Raw genomic sequence first — 14634 nt, forward strand, 5'->3', positions numbered from 1 at the left:
TCCTGAATGCTAGGACTTCAGTGACCTACCATGCCCGGCTCTGGTGCTCTTCCTTAAAGGCTGCTCCTGGATGTGAGACGGGAGAGGATGGGCATACACCAAGGTGTACAGAGACGGCTGCTGACACAGAGATCATTATACTGGGGAATATGTGAGCCCCTAAACAAAATGAATCAAGCTGCAGGGAGGGCGTGGTTATGCATGCCTTTATTCCTAGCACCTAGGAGAAAGCGGTTAAGAAGGATCTCTGAGTTTGAGGCCAGCCTGGCTTACACAGTAAGTCCAGGCCAAACTACATCTCAAAAACAACAAAGCTGGACCTGAGCTTTCCTCTTCATAAGCCTCACTATGGTGGCTGTTACAACAGTGGAATATTTAAGAGGAAGCTGTATGTAGACCGTGTTTGCAGGACGTTGACGGGAGCCTTCATGAGCTGTGTGCTGGGATGGACGCTGACCCTCTGCTACAGCAGCAAGCCCTTTTTTTTTAATTGATATTTATTGAGCTCTGCATTTTGCTCTGCTCTCCTCCCTGCCTCTCCCCTCCCCTTTCAATCCTCCCCCAAGGTTCCCATGCTCCCAATTTACTCAGGAGATCTTGTCTTTTTCTACTTTCTACTTCCCATGTAGATTAGATCTATATCAGTCTCTCTTAGTGTCCTCATTGTTGTCTAAGTTCTCTGGGATTGTGGTTTGTAAGCTGGCTTTCTTTGCTTTATGTTTAAAAACACCTATGAGTAAGTACACCTATGAGTAAGTCTTTGTGTCTGGGTTACCTCACTCAAAATAATGTTTTCTAGCTCCATTCATTTTCCTGCATAATTCAAGATGTTTTTTTTCTGCTGTGTAGTACTCCATTGTGTAAATGTACCACATTTTCTTATCCATTCTTCGGTTGAGAGGCATTTAGGTTGTTTCTAGGTTCTGGCTATGACAAACGAAGCTGCTATGAACATAGTTGAGCACATCCTTGTGGCACAATTGGGCATCCTTTGGATATATACCCAAAAGTGGTATTACTGGGTCTTGAGGAAGGTTGTTTCCTAATTTTCTGAGAAATCACCACACTGACATCCAGAGGGGTTGTACCAGCTTTCATTCCCACCAGCAATGCAGAAGTGTTCCCTTTTCCCTACAACCTCTCCAGCATAAGTTGTCATCAGTGTTTTTGATCTTAGCCATTCTCACAGGTGTAAGATGGAATCTCAGAGTTGTTTTGATTTGCATTTCTCTGATGACTAAGGATGTTTAACATTTCCTTAAGTGTCTTTCAGCCATTTTAGATTCCTCTGTTGAGAGTTCTCTGTTTAGGTTTGTACTCCATTGTTTTTTTTTTTTTTTTTTTTTGGATTATGTGTTCCTTTGGTGTCCAATTTCCTGAGTTCTTTGTATATTTTGGAGATCAGACCTCTGTCTGATGTGGGGTTAGTGAAGATCTTTTCCCATTCTGTAGACTGTCGTTTTGTCTTGTTGACCGTGTCCTTTGCTTTACAGAAGCTTTTCAGTTTCAGGAGGTTCCATTTATTAGTTGTTTCTCTCAGTGTCTGTGCTGCTAGGGTTATATATTTAGGAAGTGGTTCCCTGTGCCAACGCGTTCAAGTGTACTTCCCACTTTCTCATCTATAAGTTTATTTGCATGCATTGGTGTTTTGCCTGCATGGATGTCTGTGTGAGGGGGGTCAGATTTTGGAATTATAGATAGTTGAGAGCTGCCATGTGGGTGCTGGGAATCGAACCCAGGTCCTCCAGAAGAGCAACCAGTGCTCTTAACCATTGAGCGCTGAGCCGTTTCCCCAGTCCCACAGGAAGCACTCTTAGCCAGGAGCCGCCTCTTCGGCGCTCAGAATATTATCGTTAGTAAAAAGGTGTAAATCCACTGGGTGGTGGTGATGCACACCTTTAATCCTAGCACTTGGGAGGCAGAGGCAGGCAGATCTCTGTGAGTTCGAGGCCAGCCTGGTCTACAAGAGCTAGTTCCAGGATAGGCTCTAAACCTACAGAGAGACCCTGTCTCGAAAAACAAGCAAAACAAAACAAAACAAAAGGTGTAAAGCCATCTCTTGGAGGAATCTAGGTGCCAACCCTTCATCTAGATTTTTTTTTTTTTTGGAAGGGTCTTTTTATGTACTTCTCACTATTCTTGGAACTCACTCTGTAAAGGTAAAGGTGTGCCCACCACCACCACCCACCATGTTCTTCCCGAATCAAGAGACTCCCACATCCTCCTGGGTTCTGATTAATTTAATGCACAAATCTCAAAAGTCAACGGCAGACAGAAGTGAATAATATTAAACAGGGGGAGGAAAGGGCCAGAGGCAGACAGACAGAGGGGCCCTGTCGGGGCCACAGCAGGGGACCACGTCCTTCCTTCAGTGTCACATCTCGTCCAACCCATAGTCCTCCTCGGGGAAGTCTCCCACGGTGACAAGAGATGGCTTGACAAAGGCACCGTACTTGGGCTGGCATTCAAAGTAGCGTTTCCCATTCACACTGTAGGGCAGGACAGGAAGGCAGCAGTGAGGGGCGGCTACCGGTCCACCAGCCAGCGTGCGCGGGCTCCCACATACACGGACAAGCACACACAGCAGCGGCCACATGTTACCTGCCATCGTTTTTCCCTAAGGGCTCGTCATACCGGACGCCAACCCAGTAGCCTGGCTTGAAATCTGTGAGTCCTGCCCAGGAGAGAAATCTCAGTGAAACCTCTAGATGGAGCTCACTCCTGGCTCAAGTTTCCTGGTGGAGTAGAAAGGCTGCCGTGGAGACAGACTCCTACCTCCACTGCTTAATTGGCAATGTAGCGTGGATAAGCCAAGCTTCAGGTTAGTGACTGACTGCATAGATCCCATAGGAACTGGGCGTGGTGGTGCACACCTTTAATACCAGCACTTGGGAGGCCAAGGCAGCTCAGCCTTGAGTTTGAGGCCAGCCTGGTCTTCCATGATGCTATGGCCAAGTGCATGGAGCCAAATGGCCATGAGCTGAACCCTCTGAAACTACGAGCCAAATACATCTTTCTGAAAGTTCTGTCAAGTCTCCAGTCACAGTGACAGAAAGACACCTACCTACATACATGACAGTGCCTCGGCGAAGGGACTGGCCAGGTGCCTGCACCTCACAACGGCTACCCACAGAGATGGCACTGGCTTGGGCCTTCTCCTCGCTGAGGCGCTGGGCAGCTTCAGCCTCTCGCTGTGCCCGAAGTTCTTCATTGTACGGGCCTACCTTGCTGCGCTTCATGAAGGACCGAACTGTGTCTGTGGGCAGGGTGGGAACGGGAATGGGGGACAGGGTCAAACCTGACCTTCAGAGCATGTTCCTCCCACAAGGGGGTGACATTCATGCAGAAATTCTATTCTGAGTGTTTAAGAGCTGCCACCACCAGATACCCTCAAGTCTCTCCCCACCTCTCATCTGCCTCCCATCCCTCACCTGACCCTATTTCTCCACACAGCCCTCTGGTTCATCTTCATCTGGCTCCTGAGATGCTCCCCTGTCTACCCACCCTGACCTTTTCTCAGACGCCTGCTCCACATGCCACACCACCCTGAACACACCCCATGCCATCTCTACCACTACTCCCTAACCTAATCCCCCACTCCACCTCGAGTCCCCGCCTTTCAAAGGCCCCTTTGCCTACCTAACCCCATCTCCCGGCCTGCCGGGCCACTCCACCCCAGCTGCCTTGACTCATCTCCCAGGATCTGTCCCTGAGTCCCACCTCCCCACCGCAAGGCCCACTCCCGCTGCCTACCCTGTGATGGCCCCACTGCCTCTCCCAGCCTTCTGAACGCCACACGCCCCTTCCAGCCTAGCCTGTGATGGCCCCACTGTCTCTCCCAGCTTTCTGAACCCCACATTCTGAACTTCCAGCCCGGCCCAAGCATTCTGTACTTTGCCTCCGGTCATAAGCTTCCGATGAGATCTCGAATTTCTCCACCTTGGACACGTCCTCATATTCTCCAAGCCGGACGCCACTGTGGTCAATGACCTTTGGTAAGAGGAGGGAGGTCAGTGGAGATCGGGGTCGGTACAGAAGACCTGGGATGCTGGCATCAAGTCACACACTGGTACAGTCTGGAGACTTTAGCAGAAGCCACACTCCTCCCTTGCCCGCCACCAGCACAGAGAACAGACACCGGCCACTCCCCTTCCTCACCCCCAGCTCAGCCTCTGGATACTGCATCTGCCCCCACACGGTGGCGTCAACATCCTTCCTCTCAGGGTCCTGGCAATGCTCTGAGGGTGGCCCCCACCTCCAGAACCAGGATCATCTGGGTCTCTGGTTTCCCTGTTCTGCCTGTCCTCCATCTGGCTTCCGCCTACAACCTGAGGAGCCCATGAACACCTGAGGCACAGCAGACCCCTCATGCTCAGCGCCCTCCTAACATCCACTGTCCTCACCAATAGTTCCCAGAAGCCGCACAGCACCTGCTCCCAGAAATCCTCAGATCTCACTGAAGGCCAGCCTCCCCAGCACCCGAGATGCCAAGCTCTCCTGCACAGCCCTCATTCCAACAGATTTTCCTGTCTGGTCCTGTGATCATTCAGCTGATGCCACCACACCCCATGGGCAGGGCTAACACAGGCCTTCTGGGTTACGTCTCACAACTATGCCCAACTCAACACAGATGTTTGAAGAACCAGTAACAGGATACATGAACAGAAAAAAATGACCAGTTCTCCAGGCTTAGTGGCTTCTGGAGTCAGGGCAGACCCAGGTCAAAATTCCAGCAGGAGTTCACCCTTAAGAAGGTAAATTCCAGGGCTGGAGAGATGGCTCAGCAATTGAGAGCACTGGCTGCTCTTCCAGAGGACCCAGGTTCAATTTCCAGCACCCACATGACAGCTCACAACTGGCTGTAACTCCACAATCTTTTTTAAAAAGTCAGAATCACTGAAAGTTATTTTATAAAAAAAAAAAAAAAAAAAAAAAAAAGAGTAAATTCCAGTGTTGGGAGGGCAGCCCAGGCCTAAAATCTCAGCACTCTGGAGGTAGAGGTGAGAGGATTATGAGTTCAAGGACAAGTGCAGTCTGGAGAACACACACACACACACACACACACAAACTTCATAAGAACAACCAACCAGCCAACAGAACAGAACAGCAACAATTCCTTCTTGCACAAATGGAGATAAGGGAACCACAGTCCTGGCGTTATTCTGGGGGTCGACGAATCAGCAGTGACTCGGTGATTCATGGAGGACCCTGTTTGTGCTGGGCCCTATTCCCATAGCTGGTGACACAGCACTGACCTACAGCGAGAGCGACTTCTGCCCTCCCAGAAGTCTAATCAGGGAGAAAGACAAAAAGCCAGACCAGTGAGAAAGCCCCATGATATGCTAGAGCGTGGGAACAGCTAAGCGCAAAGAGAAAACCCAAAATATGCTTTAAAAAAATAGAAAGAGAGGTCAAATTTTAATACTAAGTTATAATTCCACCTGGCATGTGGAGACAAGCTCAGGAATAGAGGGCTAGACATGGTTACACAGGGAGTTTGAGGCCAATCAGGGAAGCACAAAACTATCTCATAAAAACAAGAGGTGCTGGAGAGGCGGCTCAGCAGTTGAAAGCACTGGCTGCTCTTGCAGAGGACCCAGGTTTGGTTCTCAGCTCCCACACAGCAGCCCACAACACCTGCAACTCCAGTTCCAGGGGGACCAATGTCCTCTTCTGGCTCTACACATAGACACATATACAGGCAAAAGACTCACATAAAATAAAATGAGTAAATCTAAAAACAAACCAAAACAGCGACAAGGGGAAAGAACAGGACAGCTGCAGTGGGCAAAGGTGCCTGCTGCCAAACCTGGTCCTCGGAGGGCAACTCACAAGACACGCAGAGGAGAAAACCATACCCGTGTGCACCGTGGCACAAGATAAAAACAAAACACATGAAACTGCTGACTCGTAAAGGTGCTATCTGGAAGGCCATTTTCTTGGCTGTGCTGAGCTTAGGCCTTTTGGTTCCACCACACCTGGCCTGGCCCTTCCATTGTGTGTATGTGTGTGTATAGGCCAGAGGACAACTTTGTGGAACTGATTCTCTCCTTAATGAGGGTCCAGGAACTGCTCTCAGGCTGACTGGCTCCTGCGACCAGCTCCTATCTTTTTTTTTTTTTTTTTTTTTTTTGAGACAGGGTTTCACTGTGTAGTCCAGGTTATCCTGGAACTATGTAGATCAGGTTGGCCTTGAATTTACAGATATCAACCTGCCACTGTCTCCCAAGTGCTGGGATTAGAGGTGTGTGCCGTCACTGCCCGGCTTGTTTATTTTTTGGTTTTTCTAGACAGGGTTTCTCTGTAGCTTTGGAGCCTGTCCCGGAACTAGCTCTTGCAGACCAGGCTGGCCTCGAACTCACAGAGATCCGCCTGCCTCTGGCTCCCGAGTGCTAGGATTAAAGGCATGTGCCACCACCGCCTGGTGTTTATTTTGTTTTTTAGCCAAGTCCCACTGTTTATTTTAGGCTTGCCTCCTACTCCTCCTGAACGCTGAGATTACAGGTGTGCCCCACTGTCTCCAGCACTGGAGGAACATTAAGATCAGAAGGCTCAGCCATGTGGGTATATGTGGATAGAGAATACAACACAAGACAGGAAAGGGAATGGAGGCAGAGCTTAGAATCGGAGGTCTAGGCACTGAGTGGGGAGAGGTTGAGGGCAGACTGGTGAGAGCTGACGCACACAGAGGGCTTTTGTGTTCTTGCTTCTCCCAGTCTGGCTAGCCTGACTGCTCACGGTTGTTCACAATTCTTTAGCACTCTGTACTTTCTCTCCCTCCGCCACGTAAATAGCCTCAGAATATAGCTCAAAGATCCATTCCTCCAGGAAGCCTTTTCTAATGCCCCCAAGTGAAGTCAAGTGCCTCCGGTGTTTGACCACTCCCCCCGGGTCCAGACAACTCTGGTCTTTCACTGTCTACTGAACACTGCTTTTCACCAGTCTTGGGGGTTCCATGAGGGCAGGGCCTATACTAGTTATCACACCGGGCAAAGCACAGCAAGTATTTGCTCAATAAATAAACGAATGAATGTGGTGTGGGGTCCCAGGAAGGGGGGCCTCACATGGATGCGGCAGCCATCATCTACAGGATAGGAGCCCAGCAATGCATCCTCTTGATCCAACTTGCTGTAGAACTTGTCGTCGGCGCCATACAGCTCCAGTTCCATGCAGGAAGCAGGACTGCCCACCACCAGTTCTAGTTTACACTGCGGCAAGGCGGCAGGAGAGGAGAAAGGCTGTCAGAGGCCTCACTTTCGGGCTCGTGTCAACAACTACGATGGCAATCCTGCTGTTCCCAAAGGCCTGGACCCAGCACAGTCCCCTCTGGGTCCCGCCCCCTTGGCTCTCGGGAGCACCTCATTTTTCCGGCTCCCGCCTCTACCCGGTGGACTGTTTCTCTGGGGCTCCCATGCCCCGGAGGCTGGTTTCCAGTCTCAGCAGCCTCGCCTCAAGCCCCGCCCACTAGCCCTCAGGCCCCGCCCCGGACCTCGCCCCCAAGGCCACACCTTGAGCTCTGCGATGGTCAGGCTACGACTGTACCGCTTCTCCGAGCGGAAGGTGTTGAGAGAGCTGCTGATGAAAACCGTCACCGTGGGCGCCGAGATCCCCGTCACCTCCATCTCGCCGCGCTCTGTAGTGGCCCGCGATCCGGTTCAGCAGCCTCACACCGGCTCCGCAGAGGCCGCCGCTGCTTCTGGGATATCAGTCCCGCCCCTAGTCCCGAAGCTGACCAATACAAGCGCTCCAACAAACACGACCGGCCAATCGCTATCGTCCTTTCTCCCACCTCCGGCTGAGTCTCGGGCAGGTCCAGCCAATCCCGAGAGGGCGTCCGTGCCTCTCGGTTCTTCCAATAGCTGCACGGGAAGCCGCCCAGGAGGGCGGGAGGAGGCGGACGCCAAGAAGAAAGACTGGCTGGAGTTACCCTGGTTCGCCAAGAGTAAGCCCGGCGCCTGTGCCTGACGCCAAGAAGAGAGCGACGGCTTCTTCCGTTTACACTCAGCGCCTTGCTGGTGGCGTTGCGCATCGTAGTCTCACCCCTTGTCCTAGAACCGTGCTACTCTGTAAGTCGAGAAGCAAGGTTCCGAAATCGGGAGTGATTACCAGAGGGTACCAAAGGATTGCGGCAAGCCGTCAGCCAGACCCCCGCAAGAGCGAGAGCACGCGTGCGCACGCAGCCCCGGCCCGCGGTCTGACCCTTCCCGCGGTCCGTAGAGCGGCCGCGCAAGCGCGGAGGATTCGACAAGCTCGTCGCTATGGAACCGGACGGGACCTACGAGCCGGGCTTCGTGGGTATTCGATTCTGCCAGGAATGGTGAGTCCCGGGCAGTTGGTGTGGCAAAGCAGTGAGGATTGGCTTCGGGCTTGACCTGTGACCTCCCTCTCCCCACAGTAATAACATGCTGTACCCCAAGGAGGACAAGGAGAACCGCATTCTGCTGTACGCGGTGAGTGCCGGCCGCCCTCTCCAGCCGGTTCGCGCGCCCTCCTCTCCGCTCCCTGCTGGGTCCCACACTTTTGCCTCTTGACTTCCCCTCAATACACCCTCTCTCCCATCTTGTCCTTCCCCTCCTGGGATCATCCTGCCCTCCCATCCTCTGATATGTTTGTGACACCCCTCCCGCCACTCTTCCCCCTCTTGTAGTGCCGGAATTGCGATTACCAGCAGGAGGCTGACAACAGCTGTATCTACGTCAACAAAATCACTCACGAAGTGGAGTGAGTGGCGGGACCCCGGCTTGGGGCACGGGTATGCTCTTGGGACACCCAGTCTAACCGTAATTAACTCGCTTCCCCATCCCTGCAGCGAGCTGACCCAGATCATCGCAGACGTGTCTCAGGACCCCACGCTACCTCGGACGGAGGACCACCCTTGCCAGAAGTGAGTAGCCTAGGGGAAAGAGAGTGGCTGTCCCCCGGGGATGACGAGGGTCCTTTCACACTTTAGTAACTGAACCGTCCCCGTAGGTGTGGCCACAAGGAGGCAGTATTCTTCCAGTCACACAGTGCCCGAGCTGAGGTGAGTGGGCCACCTCTTCTGGGTGTCTGGGTGGTTCCCCAGGGGGTGGGAACGCTAGTTTGGGGTGATCTTATGCTTCCTCGAATCATGATTGGAAAGTTCCTTTGACTATTCTCTGGAGTATCCCACACTACTGTCACCTGGGTTCAGACCCTTTCTAATTGAACGTTCTTGCCAGGACGCCATGCGCCTGTACTACGTATGCACCGCCCCACACTGCGGCCACCGCTGGACTGAATGACCCTTCCCCACCTATAATAAATGCCAGTTTTTATACTAGCGTTTCCTGTTTATTCATCTCGTGGATAGAAAGCGGCCGGTATATCAGGTTGTGCGGTGGAGTGTGCGATGCTGTGCGTAAGCATCTGGCCGAGAGCTGGTGAAGCCACAGTCTTCACACACGTGCAGCTTCTCCCTGCGCTCCCGGTAAGCATAGCTGGCCGGCTGCCCGTGTACCTTGGCAAGATGAGCTTCAAGGGAGCAGCGCTGAGTGAAAGCTTTCCCACAAGCTCCACAGCGGAACGGCCTTATTCCTGTAAAGATGTGGGGGTGAGAGAGGGGGCCAATGGCTGCGGACTCTAGGCTTGGACTTCCCACCTTGCATTTCCTGTCCTTATTCCACGCTGGGCAGACACATTCATAGCCCACCAGCCATCTGCTATCCCTTCCCTAAGGCAACAGGAGCCAGACCCTGGGTGTCTTCCACTCCTCACTGGGAAGCTCTCCTGAGAAAGGTAGGGGCCCTTAGCAACTTGAGAAGTTCCCTTGACTGCTCTGAATCTGGATTCCGAAAGTTTACTGTTCTGTTGTGAGACAGGGTTTCTCTGTATGGCCCTGGTGGTTCTGGAACTCGCTCTGTAGACCAGGCTAGCCTCAAATTCACATAAATCTGCCTGCCTCTGCCTCCCAAGTGCTAGGATTAAAGGTGTGTGCCACCACCGCCCGTCTTTATTGATTGATTTATTTTTTAATGATTTACTTATTTTTATTTTATGTGCATTAGGTATTTGCTTACATGTTTGTCTGTGTAAAGACATAGTGTCCTCCAGAACTGAAATAAGAGACCCCTGGGAGCTGCCATTTGGTGCTGGGAGCGGAACCGAGCTACTCTGGAAGAGCAGCCAATGCTCTTAACCACTGAGCCACATCTGCAGCCCCTGTTGATTTATTTTGGAGACAAGGTCTCACTCACTGTGTAGCTCTAGTTGGTCTGGAACTCAGAGATCTTCTGGGATTAAAAGCAAGGACTCCCAAGCCTGGCATAGGTTTTTAACTATGTTTTGTTTAGTGTGCGTGTGTTTGTGCGTGCTTGTAAGTGAACCTGTGCACAAATGCCATGGCACAAGTCAGAAGGTAATTGAAGGAGTCTGTTCCTACATCACCTGCGTCTGGGGATTGAACTCAGGTTGTCAGGCTTGCCAGCAATTGCCTTTACTCACTGAGAAATCTTGCTGGCCCCAGAACCTGAATTCTGTAGCCAGCACCCATCTGCCCGACCCCTTTCTTGTTGCCATTTTATATCATGTCTCCGCCTCTCATGACGTGTCCGTGCTACTCATCCCTACCCCCTGGGGACCCCATACCCCATGCATCTCCCTCTGGTTCATTCTCTCGCCATCCCCATCTGGTGTCCGGAAGACCCTCGTTGTCCCTGCTGTCGCTCACCCGTGTGAGTCCTCATGTGGCGCTTGAGATCGAAGGCGTCGTGGAAGCCCTTGCCGCAGCAGTGGCACACGTGGCGCCGTGCTGGGCTATGGCACTTGAGGTGCCGAGTCAGCATGCGCTGCAGCGGGAAGGCCTTGGGGCAAAGCGGGCAGCCAAGTGTCCCCGGGGCCCTGGGAGCAGAGGTCAGGGTTCCCTGTGAGGACTGCCAGAGGGGTGCAGGCATTAGCTGGGCCAGCTGGATCCTGCCCGGGCCTCGATACTCTACAAACAAGAGTTTTCAGCGTGCCCACAGCTAAGGACCACGAGAAGAGGGTCTGTGGGTAGTGGGGCCCCTCTCCTTAAGATCTTCCTTAACCAATCCCATCACTGACCCTTCGTGTCTCTCCATTGCCAGGAACACACTTTGCTGATATAAGCTTTCCTAGTTTTATTGTCTGTGCTCCGTGAGGAAGTGGGCGTCCATCCCTTCTGCTGGATCCTCAGCACCTTACTCAGTGCCGGTGTCTCAGATACCGAGCTGACCCCAAGCTCTCTCAGTGTTGACTAGTACTTTCCTGCCTCTCAAAGTCGGCGCAGCTGGCCTTCCTGGGAGGTTAAGGCAGCAGAGCCCCCGCCCCCATCTCTTTTACCTTACCCAATGTTGATGTAAATCACGTTCCACCTAGTTTGTACCCACTGGACACAGATCCCTGGAGCAGGGCCCTACAGCTGCCCACCTTCCCTAGGAGTGTGGGTCTTAGCCGAGACTGGACTGAGCTGGCTGCTGGGAAAAAAGCGGCATGCCAAGTGAAGAAGGTCCTTGGCCCGAAAGTATGCAACGGGACCAGAATAAGGGTCAGCCAGCTTCCCGAATGCGGGTGGAAATTCGTCCCTGTGCCAGCTGCAGACTCACCGCTGCCCAAGTGTCTCTCAGACCAGGAGATCTGTGTGCTGGTGGCACTGCCAGGCTGCAGCAGTCTGGGGAGAGAAGCCAGAGGGTGACCCCTTGTGTCCCCCTGGCCTTTCACCGCCAGGCCCAGGGAGGTGCATACCTGGGATATAGGCATCTCCCCGGAGCTGGTCAGGCAGACGGCTCCAGTTAGGTGGTTGTGGACGCCGACTCCTCACAAGGAAGACCCGGGGCATTGCTTTCAGGATGGTGCAGTGGCTTCCCACAGGACTGCCTCCTCTGTCTGCTGCCGGTCAGACCTCAGCCCAGAACTATGCAGCTAGGTGAGGTCAGGAGACCCGTGGAGGAGCCTCATTCTCTTCATGCAAATTTTGGGACAAGCCTGGGGAGCAGCCTTAACTAGCTTTCATTACCTCTGCTCCAGGGCCTGCCATTATGGCTCCTTCCCTAGGCCAGGCTCCCAAGGAACATTGCAATCTCCAGGGGCTGAGACACTTGGAGGACCTCCAGAGAGGCTTGAGTGAGGGAAGAGCCTAGGCTGCGCCTGAGGCTGGAGAAAAGAAAGATACATGGCCCCAGTCCTGGCTCCTGGCACGGTGAAGGACTCCAGGGGCTGTTTACCAGGCAAATCAGGCCGTGTCCGTTCCCCGCCACACACATCATCAGTCTGCCTGGTTATTCAAATCGCACAGCTGTCCAAGGATGCGGGTGGGCACAGCTGTGATTGTTCTGTGCCCCGGGTGTAGGGTGACAGCTGAATGGGTTGTTAACAAATAAAGGTCCAGGCTGAACCTCCTCAGGCAGGAAGATACCTCTGATCTTCAGACTTCTGAAGATGACAAGGCATCCATCTTTCTAGCTTAGGGCATTACAATGCTAGCTTGTCAACAGTCCAGCTCCTAGTGAGTTCACAGGACTCCTCCAATCCCTGGAGCTGCCAGGAACTTACTACACTACGGTAGGCTGTTCTAGATTTATCCTCATCTGATGTCTGAACTAGGAGTCAAGAATACTGGACACTTTCCCCACAGTTATCTTCACTGCTTTATTTACTTGTTTCTTTGTTTGAGACAGGGTTTCTCTGTGTAGCCTTGGGTGTCCTGGAATTTGCTCTGTAGACCAGGCTGGCCTCAAACACAGAGATCTGCCTGCCTCTGCCTCCCAAGTGCTGGGATTAAAGGTGTGTGCCACCCAGTCCAGTTGGTCTTGGTGTTTGTTTTACTCACACCAATAGAAGCCCTAAAACCTGGGTTCAAGGGATTGAACTCAGGTCACCAGGCTTGCATGGCAAACGCCTTTACCTGCTGAGCCCTCTCACCGCCACCACCCCTTGTAAAACAAAATAGAACAAATACAGGGTCTTAACGCATCCCAAGCTGGCTTCCAACTTACTATGTAGCCAAAGATGATCTTTTTTTTTTTTTTTTTTTGAGACAAGGTTTCTCTGTAGCTTTGGAGCCTGTCCTGGAACTAGCTCTTGTAGATCAGGCTGGCCTCGAACTCACAGAGATCTGCCTGCCTCTGCCTCCTGAGTGCTGGGATTAAAGGCGTGCGCCACCACTGTCGGGCGCCAGGATGGTCTTGAATTTGTGATCCTCCTACCTCTACCTCTCAAGCACTGGGACTGTAGGCATATGCTACCATACTCGTTCTCTGTGGTGCTGGGGATGGAGCCCAGGGCTTGGTGGGTGCCAGGGCAGCTCTCTATTAAATTACATCCCACTCCAGGAAAGATTCCTTTGCATTCCTTGTGTTAAGATTTGAGTAAGAAGTTCTCCGAAGGCTCATGTGCCGGTGAATCCAATCGAGAACTGATCAGGTCATGAGCCTTCCAAGCTCACCCATGAATTAATCCACTGATGGACTCAGAGTTTGATGGCATTCTTGAATTGGGAAAACTAAGTGGTGCAGCCTGGTTGGAGGAAGTGGGGCACTGAATTATGTACCTGTGAAGAGCACATCCTGTCCCCAGACCTCTCTCTGGCTCTCTGCTGCTGGCCTTCTCTGCCACAGCCAGGAAGTTCTGCTCCGCCTGAGGCCCACAGCAACGTGGCAGCCAAGCACAGCTGGAAACCACAGCCTAAACAAACCTTTCCTGTTCCTTAGGTACTTTCATAAGGATGGGAAGGTGACTGGCACAGGAGTTGGTCTTGTGGATTCATCATGGGCTACAAGGGTAAAAGCTTGCTCCTTGCCTGCATGCTGAGCTTTGCCATGTTGTCTCTGCACGTCCTACAGTGTAGGACCTGAACAAGTCGCCTCCCAAGGAGCCTTTAGAAAACATGAGTTTTGTGTGCATGTGTCTGTGTGAAGGTGCATGAGAGTGCAGGTGCCTGCAGTGGCCAGAGGCATTGGGTCCCATGGAGCTGGAATTACAGGTAGACGTGAACAGGTGTGGGTGTCGAGAACGAGAGTTGTGCTCATTGGAAAAGCCATTTGTGCTCTTAACTATGGAGCCAACTCTTCAACTCGTTTTTATTGTTGCTGTTATTTTTTTTAAATGCTGAGATTGATGCAATCCAGGCTGGTCTCAAACTTATATAGCTGAGGCTAGCCTTGAACTCCTCATCCTCCAGTCTCTACCTCCCATGTGCTAGAATTACAGGTGTGTGCTGTCCACACTCAGCTTCTCCATTCGGCAGTTAGGTGTAAAGTGTCTTCCTGCTCCGGTGCGTGTTAGTCTCCACAGAGCGCATGCTCAGTGTGACGTCAGCCAAGGGTGGACATACCCAGTCCTGAAGTGTCTGGGCAGGCTCTGAGTTTCGCTGATCTGGCTGAGAAATGGGGCTGAAGCGGCTCCAAGTTTCACCTGCTGGCCTCCATACTGTGATCGGTGCCCTTGTGCAGGTTGGTGTCTCAAGCCAAGTGTGGGTACAGGGCACAGGTGGTGGTGGCAAAGGAGGGGCTGACACACCAGTGGAGAGAGCTATTTTCTTCTCAGGTGCCCTATGTCCACTACCATGTCTCTCCTCTTGAGGGAGCCTGCTTGTAAAGGTCCAGACCTCAGGTCTAACGAGCTGGGTTTTGCTTTTTTTTTTTGAGACAAGGTTTCTCTGTA

At 52.4% G+C, this 14634-nt stretch overlaps 3 protein-coding genes across 3 annotated transcripts; 1 reads left to right on the forward strand and 2 right to left on the reverse strand.

Annotated features, from left to right (window-relative positions):
* Window positions 1-2224: 2224 nt before the first annotated feature.
* Tbcb (tubulin folding cofactor B) lies at window positions 2225-8175 on the reverse strand. Its single transcript, XM_038340409.2, has 6 exons — window positions 7509-8175; window positions 7065-7208; window positions 3894-3990; window positions 3065-3256; window positions 2602-2674; window positions 2225-2489 (listed from the first exon to the last, which is right to left on the reverse strand). Exons 1-6 carry the CDS (start codon window positions 7620-7622, stop codon window positions 2375-2377), a joined length of 735 nt encoding a protein of 244 aa, XP_038196337.1. The 5' UTR covers window positions 7623-8175; the 3' UTR covers window positions 2225-2374.
* Window positions 7884-9298, forward strand: Polr2i (RNA polymerase II subunit I). Its single transcript, XM_038340412.2, has 6 exons — window positions 7884-8317; window positions 8396-8450; window positions 8648-8721; window positions 8810-8884; window positions 8971-9022; window positions 9201-9298. Exons 1-6 carry the CDS (start codon window positions 8259-8261, stop codon window positions 9261-9263), a joined length of 378 nt encoding a protein of 125 aa, XP_038196340.1. The 5' UTR covers window positions 7884-8258; the 3' UTR covers window positions 9264-9298.
* A 9-nt stretch (window positions 9299-9307) lies between these two features.
* Ovol3 (ovo like zinc finger 3) lies at window positions 9308-11812 on the reverse strand. The gene is made up of 4 exons (XM_038340411.1): window positions 11719-11812; window positions 11580-11644; window positions 10688-10889; window positions 9308-9555 (listed from the first exon to the last, which is right to left on the reverse strand). Exons 1-4 carry the CDS (start codon window positions 11810-11812, stop codon window positions 9347-9349), a joined length of 570 nt encoding a protein of 189 aa, XP_038196339.1. The 3' UTR covers window positions 9308-9346.
* Window positions 11813-14634: the final 2822 nt, after the last annotated feature.

This window comes from Arvicola amphibius, chromosome 8 (assembly GCF_903992535.2).
Source record: "Arvicola amphibius chromosome 8, mArvAmp1.2, whole genome shotgun sequence".
Classification (NCBI taxonomy): domain Eukaryota; kingdom Metazoa; phylum Chordata; class Mammalia; order Rodentia; family Cricetidae; genus Arvicola; species Arvicola amphibius.

Coding starts and splice junctions, on each gene's coding strand:
- Ovol3 (XM_038340411.1), bottom strand. CDS start 11,812: ATGCCCCGGGTCTTCCTTGTGAGGAGTCGGCGTCCACAACCACCTAAC. Junction 11,645..11,718: donor GGGAGATGCCTATATCCCAG/GTATGCACCTCC, acceptor TTCTCTCCCCAG/ACTGCTGCAGCCTGGCAGTG. Junction 9,556..10,687: donor CCACATGAGGACTCACACGG/GTGAGCGACAGC, acceptor ACATCTTTACAG/GAATAAGGCCGTTCCGCTGT.
- Polr2i (XM_038340412.2), top strand. CDS start 8,259: ATGGAACCGGACGGGACCTACGAGCCGGGCTTCGTGGGTATTCGATTC. Junction 8,885..8,970: donor GAGGACCACCCTTGCCAGAA/GTGAGTAGCCTA, acceptor CCGTCCCCGTAG/GTGTGGCCACAAGGAGGCAG. Junction 9,023..9,200: donor CACACAGTGCCCGAGCTGAG/GTGAGTGGGCCA, acceptor CGTTCTTGCCAG/GACGCCATGCGCCTGTACTA.
- Tbcb (XM_038340409.2), bottom strand. CDS start 7,622: ATGGAGGTGACGGGGATCTCGGCGCCCACGGTGACGGTTTTCATCAGC. Junction 3,257..3,893: donor AGCTTATGACCGGAGGCAAA/GTACAGAATGCT, acceptor CCCTGCCCACAG/ACACAGTTCGGTCCTTCATG. Junction 2,490..2,601: donor TTAGGGAAAAACGATGGCAG/GTAACATGTGGC, acceptor CCTGCCCTACAG/TGTGAATGGGAAACGCTACT.